The following is a 26450-nucleotide window of genomic DNA, read 5'->3' as shown; positions in this document are numbered from 1 at the left end:
GCCTATGATTCTACTTGTTTGATTCTACTTGTCGTTACTCGAGTTATAGTCAATAGCTGTGACCAGTACGCGACGCGAATCCGTGCATGATGCGTTCCTCCGGCAAGATCACTGCAGACGTTCCCAGGCGAAATAACAATTATAGTTTACAAATTAACCGCTGGTTCCTGAGGCCGATAGGCGCTTGGCCGGAATTACCCACGAGCTCGGCTACCGAGAGAACACTGTCGAAGATTCTGAGATTAATATGTCACATTTTAATAGCTCTCACCGTGGTACCCTCCATACTGTACATACTCTTCGAGGAGAAGGACTTCCGCCTCAAGTTGAAGGCTGTGGGACCCACGAGTCATTGGCTCATGGGTGGCATAAATTACTGCTCGCTGTTGTACCAGAAGAAGCAGATACGTAGATCAATCGAGCACATGGAAACGGACTGGCGTATGGTCAAGAGGGAGCGCGATCGGGAATTGATGCTGAGGAACGCCAAAGTCGGGCGAGCTATCGCGAGCCTTTGCGCACTCATCATGCAGGGTGGTATCTTCTCGTACAACGTGGCGAGAGGAACGTCGCCGATACTCGTGGTGATCGGAAATGAGACAGTCGCGATTGGCCGCTTACCATGTCCGTCCTTCAACAAGATCGTGGATACCAGATTCAGTCCAGTATACGAGGTCGTGCTCACGCTGCAATGCCTCTCGACCATCGTGGTGAACAACACGACGGTTGGTGCGTGCGGTTTAGCTGCTGTTTTCGCGATGCACGCTTGCGGCCAGCTCAGTGTAGTGATGTCGCGACTTGAAGAGCTAGACGGCGAAAAAGACGAATGCCACATCGTCCAGAGGAAGTTGGCGAACCTCGTTGAACGTCATCTGCGAGCATTAAGGTAAAAGTTAAAACGCATAATTAAAAGTGCTGTGCGTAGGAAATTTTTGTGCTTTGTAAAAATGTGCAAATAATCGAATTTGATTCTTCTGAAAGTGATTGCAAAGTTTTGAAGATTTATGCAAGTTCTTTGCTGTTATTGGAAACAGTAAAATTTTGCAATTATTTTTTATATCATTTTACTTTTTCTAGTTTAATTTCGTGTATTTTAGTGTGATGATTATCTTAAATATGGAATTACTTATACAGATATATTACAAACACGTCTGAGGTACGCGCAATTACTGCTGATTTCGTCTATTTCAGGTTTCTATCACGTATGGAGGCAATTATGCGTCAAGTATGTCTTGTGGAGTTACTCGGTTGTACGTTCAACTTGTGCATGCTAGGATATTACACCATTACGGTATGCTTAAAAACTTGAAAAGGTGAATATGTGATAACATCCATGTTGTTCTTTTCCATTTTTATTATAAATACCACCAAATTGTATACGCTTTATCTTTTAGGAATGGCACGAGGAAAGTACGAACACTTTAATAACATATCTCATTGTACTAACGTCGATGATGTTTAATATTTTCATATTTTGCTATATCGGTGATCTGGTTACGGAACAGGTGAGGTAAACGCGCTTATATTTTTTACGGATTTAATAAATTTTTCGCTAAATTTGTAATAATCAAAATTGTCATGAAATCCTTCGAATGGAGAAATTCAACTGTGCAATAGTGTAAGAAGGTCGGTGAAGCTGCTTATATGACGAATTGGTATCAGTTGCCGCGTAAAACTGTGCTTGGCTTAATATTAATAATTTTGCGCTCAAGCATTGTTATTAAAATCACTGCTGGAAAAATATTTCACATGTCGATTCCAACTTTCGGTGACGTGAGTATTACAAATCTTTTAAGTACATTTACTGAGAAAGATAAAATCAACGTTAACTTATGTGTTATTGCATTATTTAGAAACTGAGATTATATATATTTGCATATTATTTATATATATACATATATATATATATATGTTTAACAACTGGTTAAAATTAATTGTACTTTTTAGGTAATTAAAACATCTGTGGCATATTTGAATATGCTTAGAACTCTGACTGTATAAGTAATTTTAAAAAAATTACAACTCAAACATTGTGAGATGCAACATTAGCGTAAAATAATATTTGTTACGTAATAAATATTTTGCACATAAATCTAGTTTACAAAAGTAACTACAGTGTGAAAAATTTAGCGAGATGGTTTATCTCATTGATTAATATCGTTAATCTCATAATTCCATATAATTTCAGCGTGTTTCTGCAGCACAATATTATACAGCTTTGCTTGCTGAGGAGATTGTTTTTATTTCATGTCGCTACGTCGACTCATTACTGAGTTAAAGCCGTTTGAATTCGCAACACCGACAACAGGTGCCGGCGTGGTGTTAGCTAGCTAATGCCGAAGCGACGAATGCTGACACTTGACCTCGCGTCAATGTACTGTGTTTGTTTTCGTGCTGTTCTTGTCTCTCTAGGGAGAGCGACAAGTGTAGGAAAAGCGATCCCGGATACTCTACATTCATCTGAGTGTGGAGTAAGGTAAGGCCGCCGAGTGGAGCAATGCCGTCGAGTGGGGCAAGGCAGGCCGCTCTCGTTGCGTACCGTCACGTGCGGCGCGAGGTTTAGCTTCTTGAAAATGCGTCTGTGGAATGCGGCTATTGTTTTCTACCCACGTGTGTATCGCGCCGCCCCGCAGGTGACCGAATCTGCCGCCACGAAAGCGCTGAGCCGACCGAGAACGCGGAGCGCAAACGTCTATATCTTCACTCGTAGACACCGTAACGACTTGAAACAAAAACCGATAGAACGGACAAATTACTGCGCTTCCGACGGTTATAAAATGGTTGTTCTGTGAAATGAGGAATAACTAGCGTTATTACATAAAACGATTAATCTAGGTTAAAAGCCAACAGGAGATCTTGGATTTGTATCAGTACGTGTTGATGCAACAATTATCTTGTTCACTTTATTCGTAACCAATGATATAATAATCACATTTTTTTCTATATATAGTTTTATGTCACGTTTCGAGGAAGTTATGAGTCAAATATATTTAGTAGAAATAGTTGGATGCATGGTGAAGTTGTGTTGGCTTCGCTATTGTTCCATTAAGCTATTATTTCATCGATGACAAAAATTAAATTAATTTTTAAACGATTCATCTCACGTTAATTATATAAAATATGCAGTATATTTGATGAAATATTTGAATTTAATATTCTTCTATTTCCGCGAACACGCATATTTTCTTCTGATGTAACGAATCATGATCTTTAAAGAACATTTCAATTTCAAGATATTATGGTTTTTGTACTTTCAGGAATAAAATGCAAGAAGCACAAAGATTGTGGTACTTACAGCTTTCCTTTCAATATTTTCATATATTTTATAAATAATTACGCAGGTGAAATAATTAACAGGTACTATACGCAAATTGTAAAATTATTCTTACGAGACGTCAATAATAAAAATGTTATTTATTGTCGTTGATATATGAAGATACATGGAAACATATCTTTATTATGTTTATGAAATTAACCATAGCGTATAAAATTAAGTGAAATGGCTCACCTCATTGATTGACATCGTTCATTTTATAATATCACATATTTCCAGCGTACTTCTGCAAGACAAGAGTATCGCGTCTGCCCCAAATTCTCTGGTATGGAAAGAAATATGGCGCTAGACAGTTGCAAATCTATCAAACGTAAAAATAACGTGTTATATTTACGAAAATTATTTGCACAATTAACTTAAAATGTTTATGTTACCTTTTTCTCTCTCACTCTTTCTCTCTACACTTTGACGCGCATATCGGCAGATAGTAGTATCGGCAACTGTCACTGCAAAAAGTCTCAGGAAACTATTGATTCGTCTAAAGTTCCGCCTATCTGCTGGAAGGTGCTTCTCTCTTGCAACTCGACACAATCGCGAGAGCCCGCGCAAGCGCTAGCAGTGCTCGTCGTTGCGCGAAGTAGTCACGACAACCAGTCAAGTGACAGTACAAAATGTACTTTCGCGGATCAAACATGACACGTTCGCTGGTTCGCTCGTACAGCAAACTGCCGGCGAAGAAAAGTCTCCACCAGCAGCACAATGACTACAGCCTTCAATTGAACCGCTGGTTCCTGAAGCCGATTGGTATTTGGCCCGCCTCGACCAGCACCGAGAAGATACTATCGCACGCTATCCAATTCATCTGCTACTCACTGATAACCTTCACAGTGATACCTTCTGTGTTGTACATTTTCCTCGAGGACCAAGACGTTGACATCCGCGTGAAGGCCATCGGACCCGTCAGCCATTGGATGATGGGTATACTAAATTACCTGTCGCTGTTGTTACGTGGCGACGAAATACGCCGGTGTATCGAACACATGGAAGTAGACTGGCAGTTGGTGAACAGAGCGGAGGATCGTGAGGTGATGTTGAAGAGCGCCAAGTTCGGTCGCTTCGTCGCCGGCTTCTGCGCCGTCTTCATGCACTGCGGCGTGTTCTCGTATAGCATGATGAAAGGCATGTCGTCGTTGGTCATCGTGATTGACAATCAGACCGTCACGATACCTCGACTGCCGTGTCCGTTCTATAGTAATTTTCTGGACACGACGGTCAAGCTGACGAACCAAATCGTGCTCATGATACAGTTTCTATCAGGTTTCATCGTCAACTCGATCACAGTAGGTGCTTGCAGCTTGGCCGCGGTATTCGCGATGCACGCCTGCGGGCAGTTCAATGTGCTGTTTCTGTGGTTGAACGAGTTGGTTGGCGACGACGGCGAGGAAGAACGCAAATTGGTCGAGTATAAACTGGCTAATATCGTGCAGCATCACTTGCGTGTGCTAAGGTAGTAACAGATATATCGGTTAACGCGCGACGCTTATGGGTGAGAGAAGTCTGAGTCTCTCATTCGAGATATGTAGTAGCGAAACGATATTATTATTTGCAGTTTTGTGTCGCGCATCGAGCAAGTCATGTATCAGATATGTCTTGTTCAATTGGTCGGCTGCACGTTGAACATGTGCATGCTCGGGTATTATTCCCTCACGGTAGGGCAGAAAATATCTCTCTCTTTCTTTTACATTCTTGTTTGAATTAATTATCGTACATCAATTGCGCTATTCAGCGAGAAAGAAAGGAAAATCTGATGAGATTAGTGTTCAGGTGAATATCGATGATGGACGGTTTTGATGTATTTCAATCTTTCAGGAATGGAATACGGAAGACACCAAGAATTTAGTGACATATGGTATTCTATTTGTGTCAATAACATTCAACATTTTCATATTTTGCTACATCGGTGAACTTCTCAGTGAACAGGTAACAAACGATTTTCATGAAAACTCGGCATTTGCAACGTCATTAACAAAGACATTTACCGAGCTTATCACCAGTCGTCGATGGTCCTTTAATCTGAAGCTTCTTATCGCAATTTGTTGTATAAATGAACGGTACAGTGTAAAAAAGTCGGCGAAACGGCCTATCTAACCGAATGGTATCGTTTACCCCAGAAGACTGCCCTTAGTCTGGTTTTGATTATTTCAAGATCTAGCGCTGTAATTAAGATGACCGCTGGAAAACTGATTGAATTATCCTTAATAACGTTCGGAGACGTAAGTCTCGATACTTACGATGCCACATATACTTTCTTCTTCGTAAAAAAAATATATATTAAATCACTATCCAATAAATAATATCAAGTTCAATATTAATGTATAATATATTAATGTACATAAATTTATTTTTTTAATTCATTTAATTCATTCAATTTAGTAACTTTATAATTAACTTTACTGCTACTTATATGTCTAGTATAAAATAGACATTGCTATATATAAAAAAATGATATGCAATAAATACATCGTTATATACATAATTGCTGAATATCTTAAAGAAGTCATTGATGCATGAGTTTGAACGATTTCCTGAAAGAAAAGAAAAAAATTGGCAATATCACAATTTTTCAAGTATTTTCCAAATATATTAAAGTGTCATTCATTTCAGGTAATTAAAACATCTCTTGCCTACTTAAACATTCTTCGTACTGTCTCTCTATGAGTTATAAATATCATACAATTAGAATAAATTAGACAAAGAACCTACGCGTCAACTTCACTTATTTCCCTCCTTTTCTTTCTTTCTCTTTTCCGTTTTATTTTTTTGTCAGAGCGTAGTATTCCTTTGCTATAATGTATTATACAAATTATACGAATTATAATATAATTACAGCTTCAAACGGACTCCATAACCCCCAGAAACGTCTGAAGACACTTCTATTTTTAGGAAATTTTCTTAGCAAAGTACCTCGGCGATTTGCTATTGTTTTCCGAAGAAGATTGACTTATAAAAATTTGTCAGGGTGAGACGAGATATTTGGAATTTTTCGGAGTAATAATTTCTGCTACTTTCTCAAATTCCACATATCTAATCTTATCTATAAGATCAACCCTTTCTTGTCATGATATGTAATCGTCCTTTAGATTAGACGTGTTATATTTGATGTACAACAATTGAACTGTGCGCGCGCAGAGATTATTTTTTCTTTGTCTTTATTTAGTCGACCGGCTCAAACTATATAATTGCACTCACCACAATGTCAGCAAAGCAACAAGTCCAACGATGGTAGTCAATCGATCGAACTCTTTTCGTGGTAAGCGACCGTTTACCTTCGCGCAGACGCCGCGATTATAACCGACTAAGCGCGTCTGCGATGGTCGATTAGTAGACGTCGTACCGGCATACAGCCATCATGTGTCAGTCAGTGATCAGGGACCTCCATGATCACAGCGTGCAGCTGAATCGTTGGTTCCTGAAGCCAATAGGCGCGTGGCCGCGATCCTCCGTTAGCACGAGGAGTGAAAAGGCCGTGTCCAGAGCTCTGATATTCACCTGTTATTTTTTTATCGCCTTCACCGTGATACCGTGCGCGTTGAATGTCTTCTTTGAGGAGAAGGATCTTGACTTGAAATTGCGAGCGATTGGCCCGCTGAGCCATTGGCTCATGGGCGGAATGAATTATTGTTCTCTCTTGCTGCGTAACGCCGATATACTCCGATGTGTGCAACATATGGAGACGGACTGGAAGGTTATCAAGCGACCTCAGGATCGCGATATCATGGCGAAAAACGCGAAATTGGGTCGTTTTATGGCGGGTTTCTGCGCGGTATTCATGCACGGCGGCGTGTTTTCCTATAGCATTGTATCCGGAATGACGAAGATAGAAGTCTCGGTCGGCAACGGGAGCGTCTCGATGCTCCAGCTACCGTGTCCATTTTACAGTAAATTTGTCGACACCAGGTTCAGCCCGGCGAACGAGATCGTTCTACTGATGCAACTGATCTCATGTTTCATAGTGAACTCTACCACTGTCGGCGCATGCAGTTTGGCCGCTGTCTTCGCTATGCACGCATGCGGGCAACTCGACATCCTGAACCTGCGTCTGAACAAACTTGTCGAAAGCCAGGATGCGAAGAAAAATGAGTCGGCTCAACAGAGGATGGCTAACATTGTGGATCATCACCTGCGTGTTTTGAGGTGCCCAGACTTAAGTATCTAAAAGTAAAATATAATTTTACTTATCACGTGATCGTAAATTTATATATCCAATTTTATTTATACATTCAAACATCCAAAAATATCGATATATGTATTGATATCAAAAGTTTGTTTAAGAAATAATGCTGCAAGTCTTTGCATATAAACGATTTAAGTTAAATCACTTCATTTCATTATTTTTATTGCATAAATAAATATCACGAATTACAGAACTTTGAACAAAAATATATTTAAAAAAAATCTCTTTCTCTTTCTTGATATAGATATGGATGGAAAAATTATAATAAATATTAGTGCATGTACTACAGATAAAGTCTTTCAAGATTTAGTTATATGTAAAGGAAAAATTTAGCTTTATCACATTAATTTCAGGTTTATAGCTTATATCGAAGATGTTATGAATCAGATATGTCTGGTAGAATTAGTTGGATGTACGTTTAATTTATGTATGCTTGGATATTACTCCATTACGGTACGCTAAACATCTTGAAAGGTGAATATGTAATTGGAATTAATTAGAGACATTTCTCAATTAAATTCCGAAAATTTTGTTAAATTTTTGGAAAAAAATGCGCTACGATTCTTTTAGTGGTGGAATAAAATTGACACGAAGAGTATAGCGGCATACATTATCGTTTATATATCGATGAGTTTTAATATTTTTATATTTTGCTACATAGGTGAAATTTTAACACAACAGGTAAGGAAAAATGATCGACTAGATCTTCATATATTTGTGCATTCTTAGTATGGCGTTATCTTATTTGTTAGTGTAAAAAAGTTGGGGAAACAGCATATATGACCGATTGGTATCGCTTACCTCACAAGACAGCTCTTGGTTTAATCTTGATCATATCGAGATCGAGCACCGTGATTAAAATAACTGCTGGAAAATTGATTCAACTCTCTATCGCGACTTTCAGCGACGTGAGTACCGATAAACTTCATTTTAGAGTTATTGATAGAATAATTTTTTATTACAGGTAATCAAAACCTCTCTCGTCTATCTCAATATGTTGCGAACCGTTACTATGACGTAAATCTGCGTGCTTGTAAGAGATTTTCTATGTTTATCTCTTACTTGTATAGCATTTTTTAAAATAAACATACATAACTTTGAGATAAAGGTATTTCTTTTTTAAAAAGTAGAGATACTTAACAAAAATATTATAGTTCATATAAGAATGTTATTATTTACGACAATATGTATATTGCGTGAAATTTTTAACCCTTGCATTCTACTCAAAATATTTTACGATATCTTATTGTGATATTGTTATTAAAAATATACATTACATATGACGTATATGGTACACAATGAGCAAGTGAAAGATATGATTTAAATTTACAATTATATCCGATGTGAAATATTTTATCGCCATACTTTTCGCTATAACTGACAAGTTTTATAAACGCTGCTATAAAAATGAAACAAAATACTTGAAACATCTGTACGTGCGGTAATATAATTGTATAATCGGTACGAACTGCCGCAAAATTGATGTGACAAGAAATCAATTATCATAAGTACTTGGCATTTTTTTAATTAATGTCGCAATATACACAAGGTATCACAAAAGAACGTTAATGAAATCACTTCTGACCATTTTCTGTTTGTTCCCACTGCGTTCTCCGTCGAGATCTCCAACGCTGTAGTTTCGAGAACAACAATTATCGATCAGCCATGCAGAAGTCTCTCTTCGGAAGTATTTCACTTTGTTCGTTCATGGAAGCTTCGCTCTAAAGATTCGCGCAGGCGCTCATACAAATATAGCTCCAGCCGAAGCACTACCGCATCGCCAGTGCATCGTGCGCCTTCGCGAAGCGATCATGACGGCTTCTGAGCGCGTGTTAAGCAACACGGGAATCACGTGCAAGAGCAACAATGATTACAGTCTCCAACTTACTCGTTGGTTCCTTATGCCGATCGGCATTTGGCCGCGCACGACCACGACGACGAGGATGGCTAGACTTTCGTCGCATGCGCATATTCTCACCTGCTCCAGCTTGATAGCGATCATTGCAGTGCCGTGTTTATTGTACGTGTCGTTGGAAGAGAAGGATGTTCAAGTAAAGATTAGCATCTTCGGCCCGCTGAGCCACTGGTTCATGGGCATGATCAATTATTGGCTGTTAGTCGCACACGGTGACGACATCCAGGAATGCGTGCGGCACATGGAGGCGGACTGGCGACTTGTGCAGAAGATCGAGGATCAAGAAGTGATGCTGCGACACGCCAGGATCGGTCGCTTCGTCTCTGGATTTTGCGCGGTGTTCATGCAGAGCGGCACTTTTCTCTTCAGCATAGCCAAGTCGCTCACCACCACGATCGTCGTCGTCGGCAACGAGACTGTGTCGATGCATCCGATGACCTGTCCGATTTACAATAAGTTCATCGACGTGAGATTTAGTCCAGCGAATGAGATCATGATAGTAGTCCAGTTGCTATCGTGCTTCGTAGTGAATTCAGTCACGGTAGGAGCCTGCAGCCTCGACGCGGTCTTCGCTATGCACGCGTGCGGCCAGCTGAACATGCTGTTTTCGTGGTTAAACGGACTCGTCGTGGATAGAAATGAGGGGGGATCAGCCGATCAAAGGCTGGCTCTTATCGTGGAACATCATTTGAGGGTATTGAGGTATCGCTTCAGCATTGAATTCGGTCGTTCTCGAAACTCGATTCGTTGAATGAAATTTTACTTAAAAAATGGCTTGAGATTGGATGTATAGAAATTTATATTTAATCAAAGTTTCACATCTTTTCTTCTGCTTGCTCTTCTTATAAGAAGAGAATGCAACCGAACATTACAGTTATATGTATACGTTGCAGTTTTATATCGCGTATGGAGAATGTCATGCAACATGTCTGTCTTGTAGAATTGTTGGGGTGTACGATGAATATGTGTTTACTTGCATATTATTTTATTACGGTACGCTAATGATGTGAAAGGTGAATATGTGACAGCCTGTAATATATGTATACGTTATATATTTTATTCACGAAATACCCAGGTTAACGCGATTGAATAACTTGACTGAAATAGTAAAAGTAATCAATCTTTCGTTAGTCAAACTTATATGTCTGGCTTTGTAGAATTGGAATACATTTGACGCACCGAAAACAATGTCATACGTCATTATTTATCTATCTATGGCTTTTAATATTTTTATATTCTGTTACATCGGCGAAATTCTCACGGAACAGGTAACTATTTAACGATATTTCATGGCATGGGATAACTATTTAAGTTTCCTTATAAAGACGTTAATATTGTTTAAATATCATGTTTAAATATACCTTGATATTTCATAAATTTCTTTATATTTTTGGGCTACTCATAGAAAAAAAAACTTTGAACTTTGCATTTATCAGTGCAGAAGTGTTGGCGAAAAGGCATATATGATTAACTGGTACGAATTACCACACAAGACTGCTTTCGGACTTGTTTTGATAATATTACGATCGAGTAACGTTATCAAGATGACTGCTGGAAAATTATTTCAATTATCAATCGCAACTTTCGGTGATGTAAGTAATACATACATTACACTCATAATGAACCATATCAATAAAAAGTTAATGTATATTGTTTTTACATTATATTATAAATGATTAGAACGTTCTTACGTGACTTCACTTCTCAGTTTACGTTCACGCACTAATTTTAAATGTAGTGTAAAAAACGTTTGAAATATTGTTAATTTATATTATAAATAGGAAGGAAGAGATGTTACTTTTTCAGGTAATTAAGACGTCCATGGTATATTTGAATATGTTGCGAACGATGACACCCTCCATTTGTGTGTGAATATATTGTAGCTTTAGCAAAGAAATTTAATATGGCTTAATACTTAATTCCATATTTTATATGGAATTAAGATGTGTGGTACCATCTACCAAGTAGAAAACAGTATTTAATAAACAATAGAAACAAGTGATTACAATATAGCTTTTAGAGCCGAATTATTCACGAATACAACACGATTGCATTGATATTCAAGTTGAACGTGCAAATCTTCCAAGTTTCAAAAGATCAAATATTTATGGGATTTATAAAATATTTATTATTTAAACTTCTTCTCGAAGGACTTTCTGAACTGATGTACATTGGTGCTTTAAATTAGAATAAAACAAAGTATATGTATATTTGTCTCACTCTAATCTATTGCACCAGTATACACCAGTTCAGGAAATTCTTCGAAAAAGAACAAACCCACTAATTGTCGTAAGTTAACACTCTCCTTTAATCACATATATTGTATAGCAAGTTGCACACACAATTCTACAGGACGAAATTAATAACGCAAAGTACTTTTCACCTGCGTCCTGCATACGTTTCCCTTTGTGTTCTCCGCCCACGTGGTCAACGCGCGTGCGATACTTCCGCATGCATCAATCATCGATTAGGCGTACACGCGCTTCTTCCAGAAAAAAATTACATCAGCCTAGCCGTTCATTACATCAAACGTATTCATTCTAAAGATTTGCGCAGGCGCCCGTTTCAGTGCACCTCCGGACAGGTGCATCGGCCGTGGCAGTCAGTGCATCGTGCGCCTCCGCGTAGCGATCATGACAAAGCACGGGCGCATGCCGACAGACATCGAATTCGCATACAAAAGCAACAACGATTACAGCCTTCAGTTGACTCGTTGGTTCTTGATGCCAATCGCAGCCTGGCCATATGCGAGCACGTCGACAATACGCAGACTTTCCTCACGAGTACATATTCTCACTTGCATCTTTTTGATAACGATCATCATGGTGCCATGCTTGTTATATGTGTCGTTGGAGGAGAAGGACGTCCAGATGAAATTGATCGCCATGGGCCCGCTGAGCCATTGGATCATGGGCACGATTAATTATTGGCTACTGCTGACGCGCAGCGGTGATATTCGCGAATGTGTCCAGCACATGGAAATGGACTGGAAGCTAGCACGAAAGATGAGTGATCAAGGAGTGATGCTGCGGTACGCGAAGATCGGCCGTTTCGTCGCCGGCTTCTGTGCGATCTTCATGCAGAGCGGTACATTCCTTTTCACCGTAGCTAAGGCGATGACATCCATGCCCGTTGTAATCGGCAACGAGACCATGTCGATGCACCCGATGACCTGTCCGATCTACAGCAAGTTCATCGACACGAGATTCAGCCCTGCGAACGAGATCATGCTGGCGGTGCAGTTGGTGTCGTGTTTCATAGTGAATTCGGTTACGGTGGGCGCATGCAGTCTCGCTGCAGTATTCGCCATGCACGCTTATGGCCAATTGAGCATGTTGTTCTCGTGGTTGAACAAACTTGTTGCCGACGAAGATAAGGAAAATGATCTGGCGAATCAGAGACTGGCCGCCATCGTGGATCATCACCTGAGAGTGCTGAGGTAATTCACTCGTCGATCAAAGACCGTACTGTTTCGCAAGAACCTCACTTCATGCGATGTTAATTAGATTATACGCATTTAGTCACATTCGACATTTTAGCGTATCAATCTATAATAAATAACTATTGTTGCACGAGAGTGACATTGTTGTGAGAGGAAGTTTGAAGTTTACTGCAGCTTCTTTTTACTACAAAGATGTGTACATTTATACGCATGCTTTGCAGTTTCATATCGCGTATGGAGAATATTATGCAATATATCTGTCTTGTGGAATTGGTGGGATGCACGATGAATATGTGTTTGCTTGCGTATTATTCTATCACGGTATGCTAAAGATCTGAAAAGGTGAATATGTTGTAGTAGCGTCGTAGTAGTAGTTTTGTTCTTTCCCCATTTATAAAATATTAAATGTCATTTCCGATTTTCCAGAACTGGAGTGATTTTGACGGGGCAAAAATAACGTCATATATCATGGTGTACATATCTATGGCTTTCAATATTTTTATATTTTGCTACATCGGCGAGATTCTCACGGAACAGGTATTAAAGCTCGAGATAATAATTAATACTCTTCTTTTCATATTCACGTACACGCGTATCATATCATATATGTGATTTTATTACTCGATTTTTATCCAATTACTGATATTGCATTTGAACTTTATTTTACGATATTTTTTAATTCATCTCGACATATTCCTGTACGCTTGTAAGATGAATTTATTACGCGTATGTTTATTTATCATGTTTATTTAGTGTAAAAATGTTGGCGAACAAGCGTACATGACCAATTGGTACGAATTATCACATAAAACTGCCCTCGGTCTCGTTTTGATAATAGCGCGATCCAATAACGTTATCAAAGTAACAGCCGGTAAATTATTTCAATTGTCTATTGCAACTTTTGGTGATGTAAGTAGAACGTATATCCTACTTATTATGACAATGTATTAATAAAAATGTAATAATATATTAATAATATTATAAATTATATATTAATATAATTATAAATATATTATTAATTATTATTAATTATATATTAATATAATTATAAATATATTAATAATATATTTCTTATATTTTATATTTTACATATATTACAAATTATTGCAAAATTCCTCTCTTCATCTCTCTTTATTTATTATCTGTCTATATCTTCGAATATATGATATTTGTAAATTTAAATGTACTAATGTTAAATTTTCCAAAATAAGTAACATTATTGTAAATAGAAAAAGGAAGATCTTGCTGTTTCAGGTAATTAAGACTTCTGTGGTCTATTTAAATATATTAAGAACGATGACACCTACGTAAACAATGTTAAATTAGGAAAAGTAAAATATATATTTTGTATATAACAGATGCGATACAGTTACAAGATAGAACAAATATTTAATAAATGAATATTTAATAAAGTACTATGGAGGCTACTATGTATTTCTCATTATGTTATTTTAAAACGATATCGATATATCGATGATATGTCGATTTTTAACTAAAAATAATTATTTCGAAATCTCAATAACGATGCTTCATAAGAGATCGTAAATGCTTACCTCACAAGTTTGCAAGATGATCATTATATTGCATAAAAAATATTTTCTTCTGAGTAATACTTTTAAGAACATTTTTAAGAACACCGTACACAATCCGCAATCTTTAAACATTTAGACACATAAATGTAGAATAATGAAAGAAAAATTCCATGTGTCAACCGAAACAGATAAATATTTTCACTAGTATCTGTATATAGTAGAGTATTTAACAATACATACAAAGCTCTCATATTTGTATATGTATAAATTAGATAAACTTAAATAAAAAAGTATTCTACCACTTTGCAAAAAACTATGTAAAATTTTCAGTTATTAGTAACAAAATATTTTAATGCAAATTTATTTATTAATTAAAGAAATGAGTATTGAATGAATACGTACGACTATGTACTAATGCTAAAAATTGTATATATTTTGCATAGAACAAATGCAATATCCGTGACGATATTGCCTTTAATAAGATAGCAATTAGAAATTTCCACAACAATGTTTCTCATAAGATCATAAGAATACTTAACTCACGAATTTGCAGCATAATTATTATTGTGCATGCTTATTATATTGCATGAAAAGTATTTCCTTCGGAGTAACATATTCAAGAACGCGGCACGCGATTCGCAAGTATTAAATATCTAAACATATAAATGTAAAATAATATGAGAGAATAATTTCATGAGTTATAAACCAAAACATATAAGTACACATTCGCTATAATATCATATATAATCATGGAAGTCAATTTCCTTGTTAGACAACCCATAGTCTTCACGGTAATAATGTAACTGTACTCTACGCACTATAACTATCGATCGACTTACTAGACACGCACAAAAAATATCCTATTATTACCTACCAAGAAACATAGACCTCTCACAGGCGCAAGCGCCACTTCTTGTCCGCAACGTCTAGCAATCCATTCAGTAACATTCGCGCCTTCTTTGAGTGATCATGGACACCGACGAGCCTGTGACATCCGCGGTTTCGCAACAGGATGCGAGCGATTACAGTCTTCAGTTGAATCGTTGGTTCTTGAAGTCAGTAGGTGCTTGGCCGAGATCAGCCACAACAACGGTCGGAGAAAAATTGCGGTCGACGATACAAATAATCATCTGCTACTCCCTGATAGCCTTCGTAGTCGTACCATGCATCCTGAACATCCTGTTCGAGGAAACCGACATCCACATGAAATTGAAAGCCGTAGGGCCGCTGAGCCACTGGTGCATGGGTGGCATGAATTACTTCTCGTTGTTGTTCCGCAGCCGCGAAATACGTCGTTGCATGCAACACATAAAGACCGATTGGCGAACAGTGACGGAAATCGAAGACCGGCGAGTGATGCTGAAATATGCCAAGTTCGGCCGGTTCGTCGCTAGTTTGTGCGCCGTTTTCATGCATAGTGGCGTGTTTTCCCATAGCCTGCTGCAAGGCATCACGCCGACGATCGCCTACATCGGCAATAAGAGTGTGATAGTACACGTGTTACCGTGTCCCTCTTACAGCAAATTTGTGGATATCAGATACAGCCCGGAAGGCGAGATCGCTCTAGTATTGCAACTCATTTCTAGCATTGTCGTTAATTCGATCACTATCAGCGCTTGTAGTCTCGCGGCGGTATTCGCGATGCACGCATGCGGTCAGCTGAATGTGCTGATGAGATGGTTGGACCACTTAGTGGACGATCGGAGACAATTCGATGCGGTTCAACGTCGATTGGCTATTATCGTGGAACACCATTTGAGGGTATTAAGGTGCGTTACTGTAAAAAATGGAAACAATTCTGATTTTACTCATATTCTTCTCTAACGTGTTACAAGTTAAAATTTACGTATCTGTATATATTTTGACGTCTTCAAATTTCAATTCAATATTTTATCTTGTCATTAAATTATTAATATCCTCATATATATAAAAAAATACTTCAATTATATATTTAATTATAATTTATTCTTTATTGCCTCCCCTTGGGGTTACAATTCTTATCCTATCCTTTACATACTACTCTCGCTTTCTTACTTCTTACATACTATTTCGCTCGAGAGAGAGAGCGCTCCTCACACACACATCATACTTCTCCATTCACTCCCTCTCTCTCACTCTCCACTCCTTTCCTTTCATACCATGACCTCCGTTTCCGGTGTTCCTTCTATCTCCCTCTCCCTTCCCCTCCTTCCCCCTCCACTCCTCCCCACCATCTTTCCACTTCCTTCATCCACCTCTCCACCTTTTCCCTCCTCTCCCACCTCCTTCTCTGTCTCCTGCCATCCCCTTTCTTCCTCCCATCTTGTGTACTCCTCCCATATATACTTACACGTTTCTTCTCTTCTCCCATACATCCTGTACCTCCTCTTTTCCTCCTCCTCCCAATACCTTCCTTCTCTCAACTCACATCCCATCCTGAATCTCGCTATCCTCCTCCATCTTTTCTCTCCCCACCCCATTTTCAAATATTCTGGCACCCCCTTCCCCTTCACCCTTCCATATCCCTCATTGTATCTCGATTCTCCTATCTTTTCCCATCTTTCCTCCTCCTGTCTTCTCCTTTCTCTAATCTTTATTTCCTCTCTCCTTATCTCCCCTCCCCCTTTCCTTAACTCCTCCACCTTTTCTATTTTCCACCCCCTATCTTCAAAAAACCTTCTCCTTTCTTCCTCCCATTTCCCCAGTTCCTTTCCTCTCCTCGCCCTATTCCTCATCTCCATCCAGCGCCTTCTTATTATTTCTCCCTCCTTCCCTTCCTCCAGCCTCTTCTCATATATTTAATTATAAAACTTGATAATAATAATAATTTAATAAAATTCAATTCAATAATCTATTTTTTCATTATTAATGTAATAATGTTAATAAAAATTGTTAATATATTACATTTAAATATCGATATAATGTAGATCGCACAGTTTAAATGATGCAATTTATTCTTAAGGAAGATTAAAGGACATTTATAATGACACGTTAAAATTTTTGCAATTGCAGCTTTGTGATGCGTATGGAAGCACTTTTAAATCAAATATGTTTTGTCGAGTTGCTAGGATGTACGTTTAACCTATGTATGCTTGGATATTACACCATTACGGTACGCTAAAAAATAGAAAGGTGAATATATAATTAAAATTCAACAACAATTCAATATCCCGCGATTTTCGTGTAGAGTCAACCAATTGTTGAAAGAAACGTTCCAGTATTAAATTATTAGCTAATATTTCATTTGAATTTATAACATTCTTAATATTAATGACATATTATGAATAAGTATCTTCATTTTTTGAAGCGAAATATACGAAATTTTTCAGAGTTGGAATGTAATAGAGAAACAAACCTCAATCGCTTATATGATCATATACATGTCCATGAGCTTCAACATTTTTATATTTTGTTATATTGGTGAAGTACTTACAGAACAGGTAAAAGAACACTACTTATCTAAAGATAATTTGACGTGTCACGTTCTTGATGTGCCTCGTTTACCTCAGAATGTCAATCGTAAATTTGCAGCTCTCACAGTAATCTTCCAAAGTATATATGTTTTTCAACATTTGTAAATAGTTATCTCGTTCTCAACTCTTCCTTAGCAATCTTCAACAATTTTTACAATGAATATGGATGTGATGTGATGTTACACGATACGATCACAGCATACTGAAATGAATGAGATACATCAATAAGATAATATCTTAAGTATGGAATCATTTTAATAGCTAAAAAAAATCACAAAAATGAAATGTTAAACGCGTTCATCAGTAGATTCATAAAATTTCAAAATATAATATTTAAATGTTAAAACTTTCATATGTTATAAAAAAATTATTTAACAGTGTAAACAGATAGGCGAAACAGCCTATATGACTGAATGGTACCGTTTACCCCACAAAACTGCCCTTGGTTTGATATTGATTATTTCCCGATCGAGTATGGTAATTAAATTAACCGCGGGGAAACTGGTCCATCTTTCTATTGCAACTTTCGGTGACGTGAGTGTATGCTGATGTATGTTGCTTTTCATATAAACCTAATATAATCTGTACGATCGCGCGACATTTCAGGTGATGAAGACCTCAATGATATATCTAAACATGCTTCGAACCATGACGACTTAAACAATAACGTTACAAGTTTTATATGAAGTATTAGCAAACTTTCTAGTTGTCATCGTAACTCTTTAAATTTCTTAGTAATCTCCAGCAATTTTTCTAGCAATGGATGCGGTTAATTTACACATATATACGAGGGCTGTCCGATAAGTACTTAGCCTCACCGCCCGATGGCGCCACTATCGAAGAGAAATTTACTATCGTGTAGTACATTCTCGTAGACGGTTACTGTCGAAATTTCAGCCGAATCGGACTCGTAGTTTTGCTTTGATCGCGTGTGGAAGCGGGCGTGTCCGCGGATTTTAGAAAAATGGAAAAAGAGCAATATCGGTCGGTGATTCGATTCTTGTTTTTGGAAGGGAAATCGCGCAGCGAAATCAAAGAGCGCTTGGATGCTGTGTACGGTGACTCTTCTCCTTCGATGGCGACCGTCAAAAATTGGTTTAACGAGTTTCAACGTGGTCGCACGTCGGTTTTTGATGAGCCACGCCCAGGTGCCCCGAGAACGGCTACCACGGAGGATAACATGACAAAAATCCACGATCTCGTATTGGCAGACCGCCGATTGAAGGTGCGCGAGATAGCTGAGACAATAGGCATCTCAAAAGACCGCGTGGGTCATATCCTGCATGAAATTTTGGGCATGAGAAAGCTGTCGGCGCGATGGGTGCCGCGTTTGCTCACTCCGGACAACAAGCGCAACCGTGAGACCACTTCAGAGCAGTGTTTGACGCTGTTTAACCACTTGCGCTGGCAAAAAATTCACTGACGCGTGTACCAGAACGGTCCAGTGTAACTCGCTGAGAGGCGTCACACAGTGTTCGATGCCTTACAGAAATCGGAAAAAGGTTTATATTTTCTAAACTAATTTATTTTCGACCTAGGACTTTTAATAGCTTTTTGAAGGGAATATAGAGCGTCGATTGATTATAAAATTATACAAATATAAATATTTAATTTATTTATTAATAATCATGCAAAGTGTGGTATCTCTCGAAACAGTCATCTCTCGGAACATGTAATGGTACAAGGCATTTCTTACATTCCCATATAGTTTCACTTCGTTTTTTGTGTTTGGTACACACTCTACACCTTCGCTGTGGATTCTTTTTGGCATTTGTGTCTGGCAAACAATCCCACCCGACGCGCCACGCACGTCGTTTTTGTTTCTGTGACAATCGCATGACGACGTACATACCACGTCGTTGGCGATTCTGTGACAAAAGCATTACGACGTGCGTGGCACGTCTTTCCAGCGCAAGTGGTTAAGCGCAATCCGAAGGAGTTTCTGCGTCGTTTCGTGACCGTCGACGAAATATGGATCCACTGATACACACCAGAGACCAAGGAACAGTCGAAATAGTGGACTTCACCCGGCGAACGTGCTCCGAAGAAGGCGAAGACTGTCCTATCGGCCGGAAAGGTGATGGCCATCGTTTTCTGGGATTCACAAGGTGTGATCTACATCGACTACCTGGAGAAGGGCAAAACGGTCACAGGGCTGTACTATGCCGAATTATTGGGCCGATTCGACGCCGAATTGCAGAAAAACCGGCCCCATTTGGCGAAGGAAAAAGTGCTCTTCCACCATGACAACGCACTGGCTCACACTTCCGCCCTCGCCACGGTCAAATTGGTCGAATTGGGCTACGAACTGCTGCCCCATCCACCGTATTCTCCAGATTTGGCCCCGTGCGACTTCTTTTTGTTTCCAAACTTGAAAAAGTCACTCGCCGAGCAGAAATTTGAGTCGAATGAGGAGGTCATCGCCGCCACGGAGGCCTACTTTGCAGACCTCGAGAAAACGTATTTTTCAGACGGGTTAAATAAGTTGGAACATCGCTGGGTCAAGTGTATCGAGCTAAAAGGAGACTATGTTGAGAAATAAATCGCCACTTTTCCAAAATTTTCGTTTTTCTTTTGTAGGCTAAGTACTTATCGGACCACCCTCGTATTATTTAAATACAAACATATAAATTACTATTTGAAAAATGCATTATTAAAAATGCTATTACATTATAAATTCTACCAACGTGCACGTAGTGAATGAAAATTATATCTTTTATATAACTACAAATATATCGATGTAGTAGCAATTAGAAATGCAGAAAATTATAGTTAAATAACGTCCTCTTACTTAAACGATAATCAAATAGAAAAATTAAAACTTATCATTACCGCTTGAACTTTATGTCCCAATTCATCAATCTAGAAACCTTAAATTATTATGCTTTGTATCCTACCTCGTAAAATTACAAACGCAAAATAACACTCAACAGCTAGATACGAAATTCGAATAAATTGATACTTATTCTTAAAAAAAGTTCGTCATATTCCTCTCAAGATGCAACCTTTTGCCAAACTAACAGAATAAAGTACTAGCTAGGAGCGATTATTGATCGGACATATACTTGTCTCTAGTTGGAGATAAAAAGGTATCGCTATAAGCGTTCACCAAACTTTATCTGAAGCAGGCGCAGGCGCTTATTCGAATGCAATTTTTGCCAAAGCGCTCTCCATCGTAACAGTACATTGTAGGCTTTCGTTAAACGACCATGATACGTCGGAAAGGTATCTCGAAACAGATCGATTTCGAGAATGTCAACGATTACAGTTTACAAATAAACCGGTGGTTCCTCCAACCGATCGGAGCTTGGCCGCAAATAAACTCGTCGAGTATGGTCAAGAGAATCTTCATGTCGATACAAATTTTCACGTGCGCGATGACGGTGGCGATAATTACAGTGCCGTGCATACTGTACGTGTCGTTCGAGAAGGAGAGCTTCAAGTCCAAATTGAACGTCATGGGATCGCTATTACACAGGATTATGGGCACGGTTAATTATTATGTGCTGCTAAAACGCAGCAAAGACATTCACGATTGCATACGACACATGGAGATAGACTGGCAAATCGTACAGAGAATCAACGATCGCGAAGTGATGCTGCAACACGCCAAGATTGGCCGCTTCATAGCAGGAATCAGCGCTGCCTTCATGCAAGGAGGCGCGATACTTTTCACGTTAGGTAGGGCGATGAAGACCACTACTTTCGTGATCGACAACGAAACTTATACGATGCATCCAATGACATGTCCAGCATATAGCAAGCTCATTAACACGAGATTCAGCCCTATAAACGAGATTATGTTGATTGTGCAAGTTTTCTCGGCATTCGTAGTGAGTTCTTCTACAGTAGGGATGTGCAGCTTTGCTGCTGTCTTCGCGATGCACGCTTGTGGTCAGCTCAGTGTATTGTACACATGGTTGAACGAGCTTGTAGATGACGATGATAAGGAAGAACGTTCGATTAATAAGAATCTGGCTGTTGTCGTAGAACATCATTTGAGAATTCTGAGGTATAACTTAACTGTTAATGTTAACTGTTAATTTTCCATTGCATTTAGTGTGGATATATGATATTAGACACAATATTACATAAAAATACAATAACAACAAGTAAATATTATGTTTCCACATTATGGATAAATTTTCGAGTAATACTCGAAAACCTGAAATATAAAATTTTAAATTTTCCAAGATTTTGAGATACTATCTCATACCATAATATCAGGTGTAGTAAAAAGAAATCCATTATTTTTACATGAAATTGAAGGCTTTAATTACCATAGTTAGAATGATCCGATTTAGGTCAAATATGCGCCGTTTTGTTCGATAACTTGTTGCCATTTTGAAGGTAATTTCATTATGCCTCTCTCATAGAAGCCCTCGTCCCTATTGGCAAAAAATTGAGACAGTCGATTTTCACAAGCCTCTCTTGAAGCGAATTTTTCACCAGCAAAATTGTTCGCCATGGACAGGAACAGATGGTAATCACTTGGTGCCAGGTCCGGACTATAAGGTGGATGCATAAGAACCTCCCAACCAAGCTCCCGGAGCTTCTGGCGAGTCATCGATGTGTGTGGCCTGGCGTTGTCCTGATGGAACACAATTCCTCTCCTATTGGCCAAAGCTGGCCGCTTCTGGGCGATTGCTTCCTTCAGATGGTCCAATTGTTGACAGTACAGTTCCGAGTTAAGAGTTTTGCCATAGGGGAGCAGCTCATAGTAGATAATTCCCTGCCAATCCCACCAAACACACAGCAAAACCTTCCTGGCCGTCAATCCTGGCTTGGCCACCGTTTCCGCCGGCTCACCGCGATTCGACCACGACCGTTTTCGCTTGACGTTGTCGTAAGTGATCCACTTTTCATCACCAGTGACCAACCGCTTCAGAAATGGGTCGATTTTGTTGCGATTCAGCAGCGATTCGCAGATGGAAATTCGGTCCATGAGGTTTTTTTTCGTTAACTCATGTGGCACCCATACACCGAGCTTCTTTTTGTATCCAGCCTTATTCAAATGGTTCCAAACGGTTTTTGTGCAATCTTTAGCTCTTGGGCAATCGAAACAGTGTTTACATGACGGTCGGACTCGACAATGTCCATGATTTTATCGATATTTTCGACAATTGGCCTTCCAGTGCGTGGTGCATCTTTGACATCAAAATTACCGGAACGGAATCGACGAAACCAAAATTGCGCGTGATTGGCTGTTACAGTATCAGGACCATAAACACTATTCACATTTTCAGCCGCCTGGCTTGCGTTTTCGTCTTTATCGAAGAAAAACTGTAAAATATAGCGTATTTTCTCTTTGCTAGTGTCCATCTTTGACGCGCGTTCAAACAAAACTGAGTCAACTAATCACAAAACTGTCAGAAAAGTTTTTTTAGTACGAAATCTCATCTTTCTAACGCCATTTAGTGGAACCCGATCGGACTTATACAACGCGAGATACAAATAACTAAAGCCGTCTATTGGAAAAATAATGGATTTCTTTTTACTACACCTAATATATACGAAGAACATCGACTTATTTGTTAAATGTATTTGTTCACATATGTAATATGCAAAAATATTCTACAATATAAAAACGTCACTTTTGCCTTCATTATTGAACATGTTAAAACCGTATGGATATGTTTCAGTTTCATAGCACGTATGGAGAATATTATGTATAAAGCCTGCTTCACGGAATTAATGGGGTCTACGTTAAATATGTGTTTACTTGGATATTATTTTATTGTGGTATGCTTAGAGAAAATATGTTATAACATATATGGCAATGGATAATTAAAGACGTTACCGTTATTTAATAACGATAGAATTGATGTGAAAGAACAATGCGAAATAATTTAATAACAAAAGAAATTAATTAATTTTATTTCATCCAGAGTAAGTATTTTTCTTTTTTATTTCAGAGTGAATAAAATTCTATATTAATATTTCAGAACTGGAGTGCATTTGACGCAACGAAAGTAGTATCGTATATCATTTTATATTTATCTATGTGCTTTAATGTATTTATATTTTGTTACGTCGGCGAAATTCTGACAGAACAGGTAAAACTATTATATTATATAATACTAAAATTATTATTATATTATCATTACGAAAATGGCTAATAACATTATTTAAATATTGCAGCTGTGTAAAACATTTCAAATAAATAGAATAAATATCTTTAACTATAGCATCCATAATATTTTATAATGTATTGCCATATATTTGTATATAATTATATTGCTACTATTTGTATATAAATTAGAATATTTCTACTTATGTATTTTTTAGTGCAAACATGTTGGGGAGATGGCATATATGACTAATTGGTATAAACTACCTAAAAAATCTGCACTTTGTCTTATTTTAATAATCGCACGATCGAATAACATAATTAAGATAACTGCGGGAAAATTATTTCATTTGTCTATTGCAACTTTTGGAGATGTAAGTAATATTCAGTGAGTTATTTTTTTTTAATGGCATTATATCCAATAAAAATCATCTATCAATCCCGTCCACTTTTAATTTTAAATCACTATAACAAATCTGAAATGTCTAATGAAATATCGATTGATTTAGTTTAATTTTCTCTTCATTATTATATTAAATCGTCTAATAATAATCATATTATGTTATGTTATTTGTTCACAAACATAATTTTAACACAGTATATTTATATGATTGTGAACAGAAACTAAATTTCACTGTTTCAGGTGATGAAAACTTCCATGATATATTTAAATATTTTGCGAACAATGACTACATAGAATGTAGTAAAATAGGAAATGTACAATGCATATTTTTTAAATATAGAACACATCGAAGACTCATCAGACAAGTAAATATTTAATAAACTGAATCACGATTACAATACACACATGGTAGTCTTTCCTGCTTAGTTCTTCACAGAATTTAATTTATATTTATTGATGATTTTTTGAAAAACTAAATGATAAACCACAATAATTGTGAAAAGTCCTTATTCACTTTTACATTTTGTATTTTCACGTATCTGTAGCAGTGTGGTTACTTTTAGCTCTGTCGCTTTTAGCCAACTAAAAGGACAAAGCACTCACTCGGAACGATTATTGATTTGCTCCCATATCCTTCTCAGGAAAGAAAAAGACATCAATATCTACCAAATGTATCCTCCAAGTTGGCGCATGCGCTTACTCAACTACCGTTATAACATGATACACCTCGGCAGTGTATTCGATATTTTCACAAAGCAATTATAAAATAAGAAACTTCAGCCAGAAAGTCCCAATTTCGAAGACGGCTTTGATTATAGTGTTCAGCTGAATAGATGGTTTCTCATAGTGATTGGTGCTTGGCCAGAGATATATCCTTATAAATATAAAATAATAATAAAGATCGCAATAATGCTATAAATTCTCATTTACTGGGTAACGACAATAATGGTAACATATTATACGTAATATTCGAAGCAGAGACTAATGAGATGAAAATGCATATAATGGATTCATTAATATATTAGATTGATGGGAGTTATTAATTATTTCTTGTTGCTCAAAAGCAAAAATGATCTTCATGAATGTATACAAGACACGTATAAAGACTGGCAACTTGTTCAAAAAATTAAGGACTATAAAATTATGATGCAATATGCCAAATTGGGCCGTCTCATCACTGGACTTTGTGGATTGATCATGCAAAGCAGTATTATGTTCTTTAACTTAGCCAGGGTGATGAAAACTATTATCATCGTTATTGATAATGAGACGATTATTATGATACATCCGTTGATATGTTCGTCATATCAAAAATTTATCGACACGAGATTTAGTTCCGCAAACGAAATCATGCTAACTTCGCAATTCACGTTGATGTTAGTAATAGGTTTCGTTGTAACGGGTGTTTGTAGCCTAGCTATTACATTTGCGACCTATGCATGTAATCAATTAAACATACTGTACAAACAATTGGATGAACTAGATAAAACCGATAAACATAACCAACTAGCTCATAAATAGTATATCTTTAGCTTTAGATTTTTTGATAATTTTGAAGTTTCCAAAAGTCAGTAAATTAACAAAAGTCAGGGCGCTATTGTAACAATATATTCTTGAGACTAAATAAAGCAAGAAAGTCTAGCACTACTTTTTTCTCCGACAAATAGTTAGCGAAATATCGTAAGTTAAATTGAAAAAGTTATCAAGTTTTCCTCAAATATCTAAAAAAATATTAGACAAATAAAAAAATGTTTTGGACAAAAGTTGGTCAAATTAACTAGTAGAAAAAAACAGTGTAATAAAAAATAAGGATTCCCGTTTAAAAAACGCAAATTGACCTTCAAATGACCTTGAAAATAGAAGTCAAGGTCAAAGTTAAGGTCATCATAAGGTAGATCTCTACAACTTTTATTCAGATCATTTTCTTTGAAACTTAAATACTGAAGAGTTATTAAGATGGCCCGTTACTTTTGTATACAGGGGTGTATACAGGGTGTTTGATAGCTGATCATGCAGACGAAAGTTGGAGATAGATTGGGTGTAGCCGAGAAGAAAAGTCACGTACCATAATGTCAAATTGGCAATAGTTACCGAGTTATTAATTAAAACATGTGAGCCAACGAGCGTG

General features: G+C 37.6%; 7 protein-coding genes across 9 annotated transcripts; all 7 read left to right on the top strand.

Moving 5' to 3' along the window:
* Positions 1-5: 5 nt before the first annotated feature.
* Positions 6-2068, top strand: LOC105188537 (odorant receptor 82a). Its single transcript, XM_011150060.3, has 5 exons — positions 6-886; positions 1192-1291; positions 1395-1505; positions 1618-1773; positions 1948-2068. The coding sequence occupies exons 1-5, from the start codon at positions 87-89 to the stop codon at positions 1999-2001; spliced, it is 1221 nt and encodes a 406-aa protein (XP_011148362.1). The 5' UTR covers positions 6-86; the 3' UTR covers positions 2002-2068.
* A 1868-nt stretch (positions 2069-3936) lies between these two features.
* LOC105188536 (odorant receptor 4-like) lies at positions 3937-6067 on the top strand. 2 transcript variants are annotated; one of them, XM_011150058.3, is made up of 5 exons: positions 3937-4781; positions 4884-4983; positions 5144-5254; positions 5392-5547; positions 5939-6067. In XM_011150058.3, the coding sequence occupies exons 1-5, from the start codon at positions 3946-3948 to the stop codon at positions 5990-5992; spliced, it is 1257 nt and encodes a 418-aa protein (XP_011148360.2). In that variant the 5' UTR covers positions 3937-3945; the 3' UTR covers positions 5993-6067. The 2 variants fall into 2 exon arrangements, with proteins under 2 accessions (XP_011148360.2, XP_025158825.1); XM_025303040.1 differs by lacking the exon at positions 5939-6067 and having other exon boundaries at positions 5392-5629.
* Positions 6068-6313: 246 nt separating this feature from the next.
* LOC105188535 (odorant receptor 4) lies at positions 6314-8589 on the top strand. 2 transcript variants are annotated; one of them, XM_011150057.3, is made up of 5 exons: positions 6316-7468; positions 7862-7961; positions 8079-8189; positions 8261-8416; positions 8473-8589. In XM_011150057.3, exons 1-5 carry the CDS (start codon positions 6684-6686, stop codon positions 8527-8529), a joined length of 1209 nt encoding a protein of 402 aa, XP_011148359.1. In that variant the 5' UTR covers positions 6316-6683; the 3' UTR covers positions 8530-8589. The 2 variants fall into 2 exon arrangements, with proteins under 2 accessions (XP_019699415.1, XP_011148359.1); XM_019843856.2 differs by having other exon boundaries at positions 6314-7468; positions 8261-8530.
* An 86-nt stretch (positions 8590-8675) lies between these two features.
* LOC105188534 (odorant receptor 4) lies at positions 8676-11460 on the top strand. The gene is made up of 5 exons (XM_011150056.3): positions 8676-10125; positions 10317-10416; positions 10581-10691; positions 10860-11015; positions 11230-11460. Exons 1-5 carry the CDS (start codon positions 9320-9322, stop codon positions 11293-11295), a joined length of 1239 nt encoding a protein of 412 aa, XP_011148358.1. The 5' UTR covers positions 8676-9319; the 3' UTR covers positions 11296-11460.
* Positions 11461-11590: 130 nt separating this feature from the next.
* LOC105188511 (odorant receptor 82a) lies at positions 11591-14272 on the top strand. The gene is made up of 5 exons (XM_011150023.3): positions 11591-12862; positions 13087-13186; positions 13292-13402; positions 13619-13774; positions 14120-14272. The coding sequence occupies exons 1-5, from the start codon at positions 12057-12059 to the stop codon at positions 14174-14176; spliced, it is 1230 nt and encodes a 409-aa protein (XP_011148325.2). The 5' UTR covers positions 11591-12056; the 3' UTR covers positions 14177-14272.
* An 880-nt stretch (positions 14273-15152) lies between these two features.
* On the top strand, positions 15153-18667 carry LOC105188533 (odorant receptor 4). The gene is made up of 5 exons (XM_011150055.3): positions 15153-16166; positions 17389-17488; positions 17706-17816; positions 18228-18383; positions 18456-18667. Exons 1-5 carry the CDS (start codon positions 15367-15369, stop codon positions 18507-18509), a joined length of 1221 nt encoding a protein of 406 aa, XP_011148357.1. The 5' UTR covers positions 15153-15366; the 3' UTR covers positions 18510-18667.
* A 1775-nt stretch (positions 18668-20442) lies between these two features.
* Positions 20443-24708, top strand: LOC105188532 (odorant receptor 4). Its single transcript, XM_019843817.2, has 5 exons — positions 20443-21861; positions 23492-23591; positions 23795-23905; positions 24138-24293; positions 24563-24708. The coding sequence occupies exons 1-5, from the start codon at positions 21059-21061 to the stop codon at positions 24614-24616; spliced, it is 1224 nt and encodes a 407-aa protein (XP_019699376.1). The 5' UTR covers positions 20443-21058; the 3' UTR covers positions 24617-24708.
* The last annotated feature ends 1742 nt before the right edge of the window (positions 24709-26450 follow it).

This window comes from Harpegnathos saltator, unplaced genomic scaffold (genome assembly GCF_003227715.2).
Source record: "Harpegnathos saltator strain DR-91 unplaced genomic scaffold, Hsal_v8.6 scaffold115, whole genome shotgun sequence".
Taxonomy (NCBI): Eukaryota; Metazoa; Arthropoda; class Insecta; order Hymenoptera; family Formicidae; genus Harpegnathos; species Harpegnathos saltator.
The sequence above is the reverse complement of the archived record's forward strand: the minus strand, read 5'-3'. Positions and strand labels throughout refer to the sequence as shown.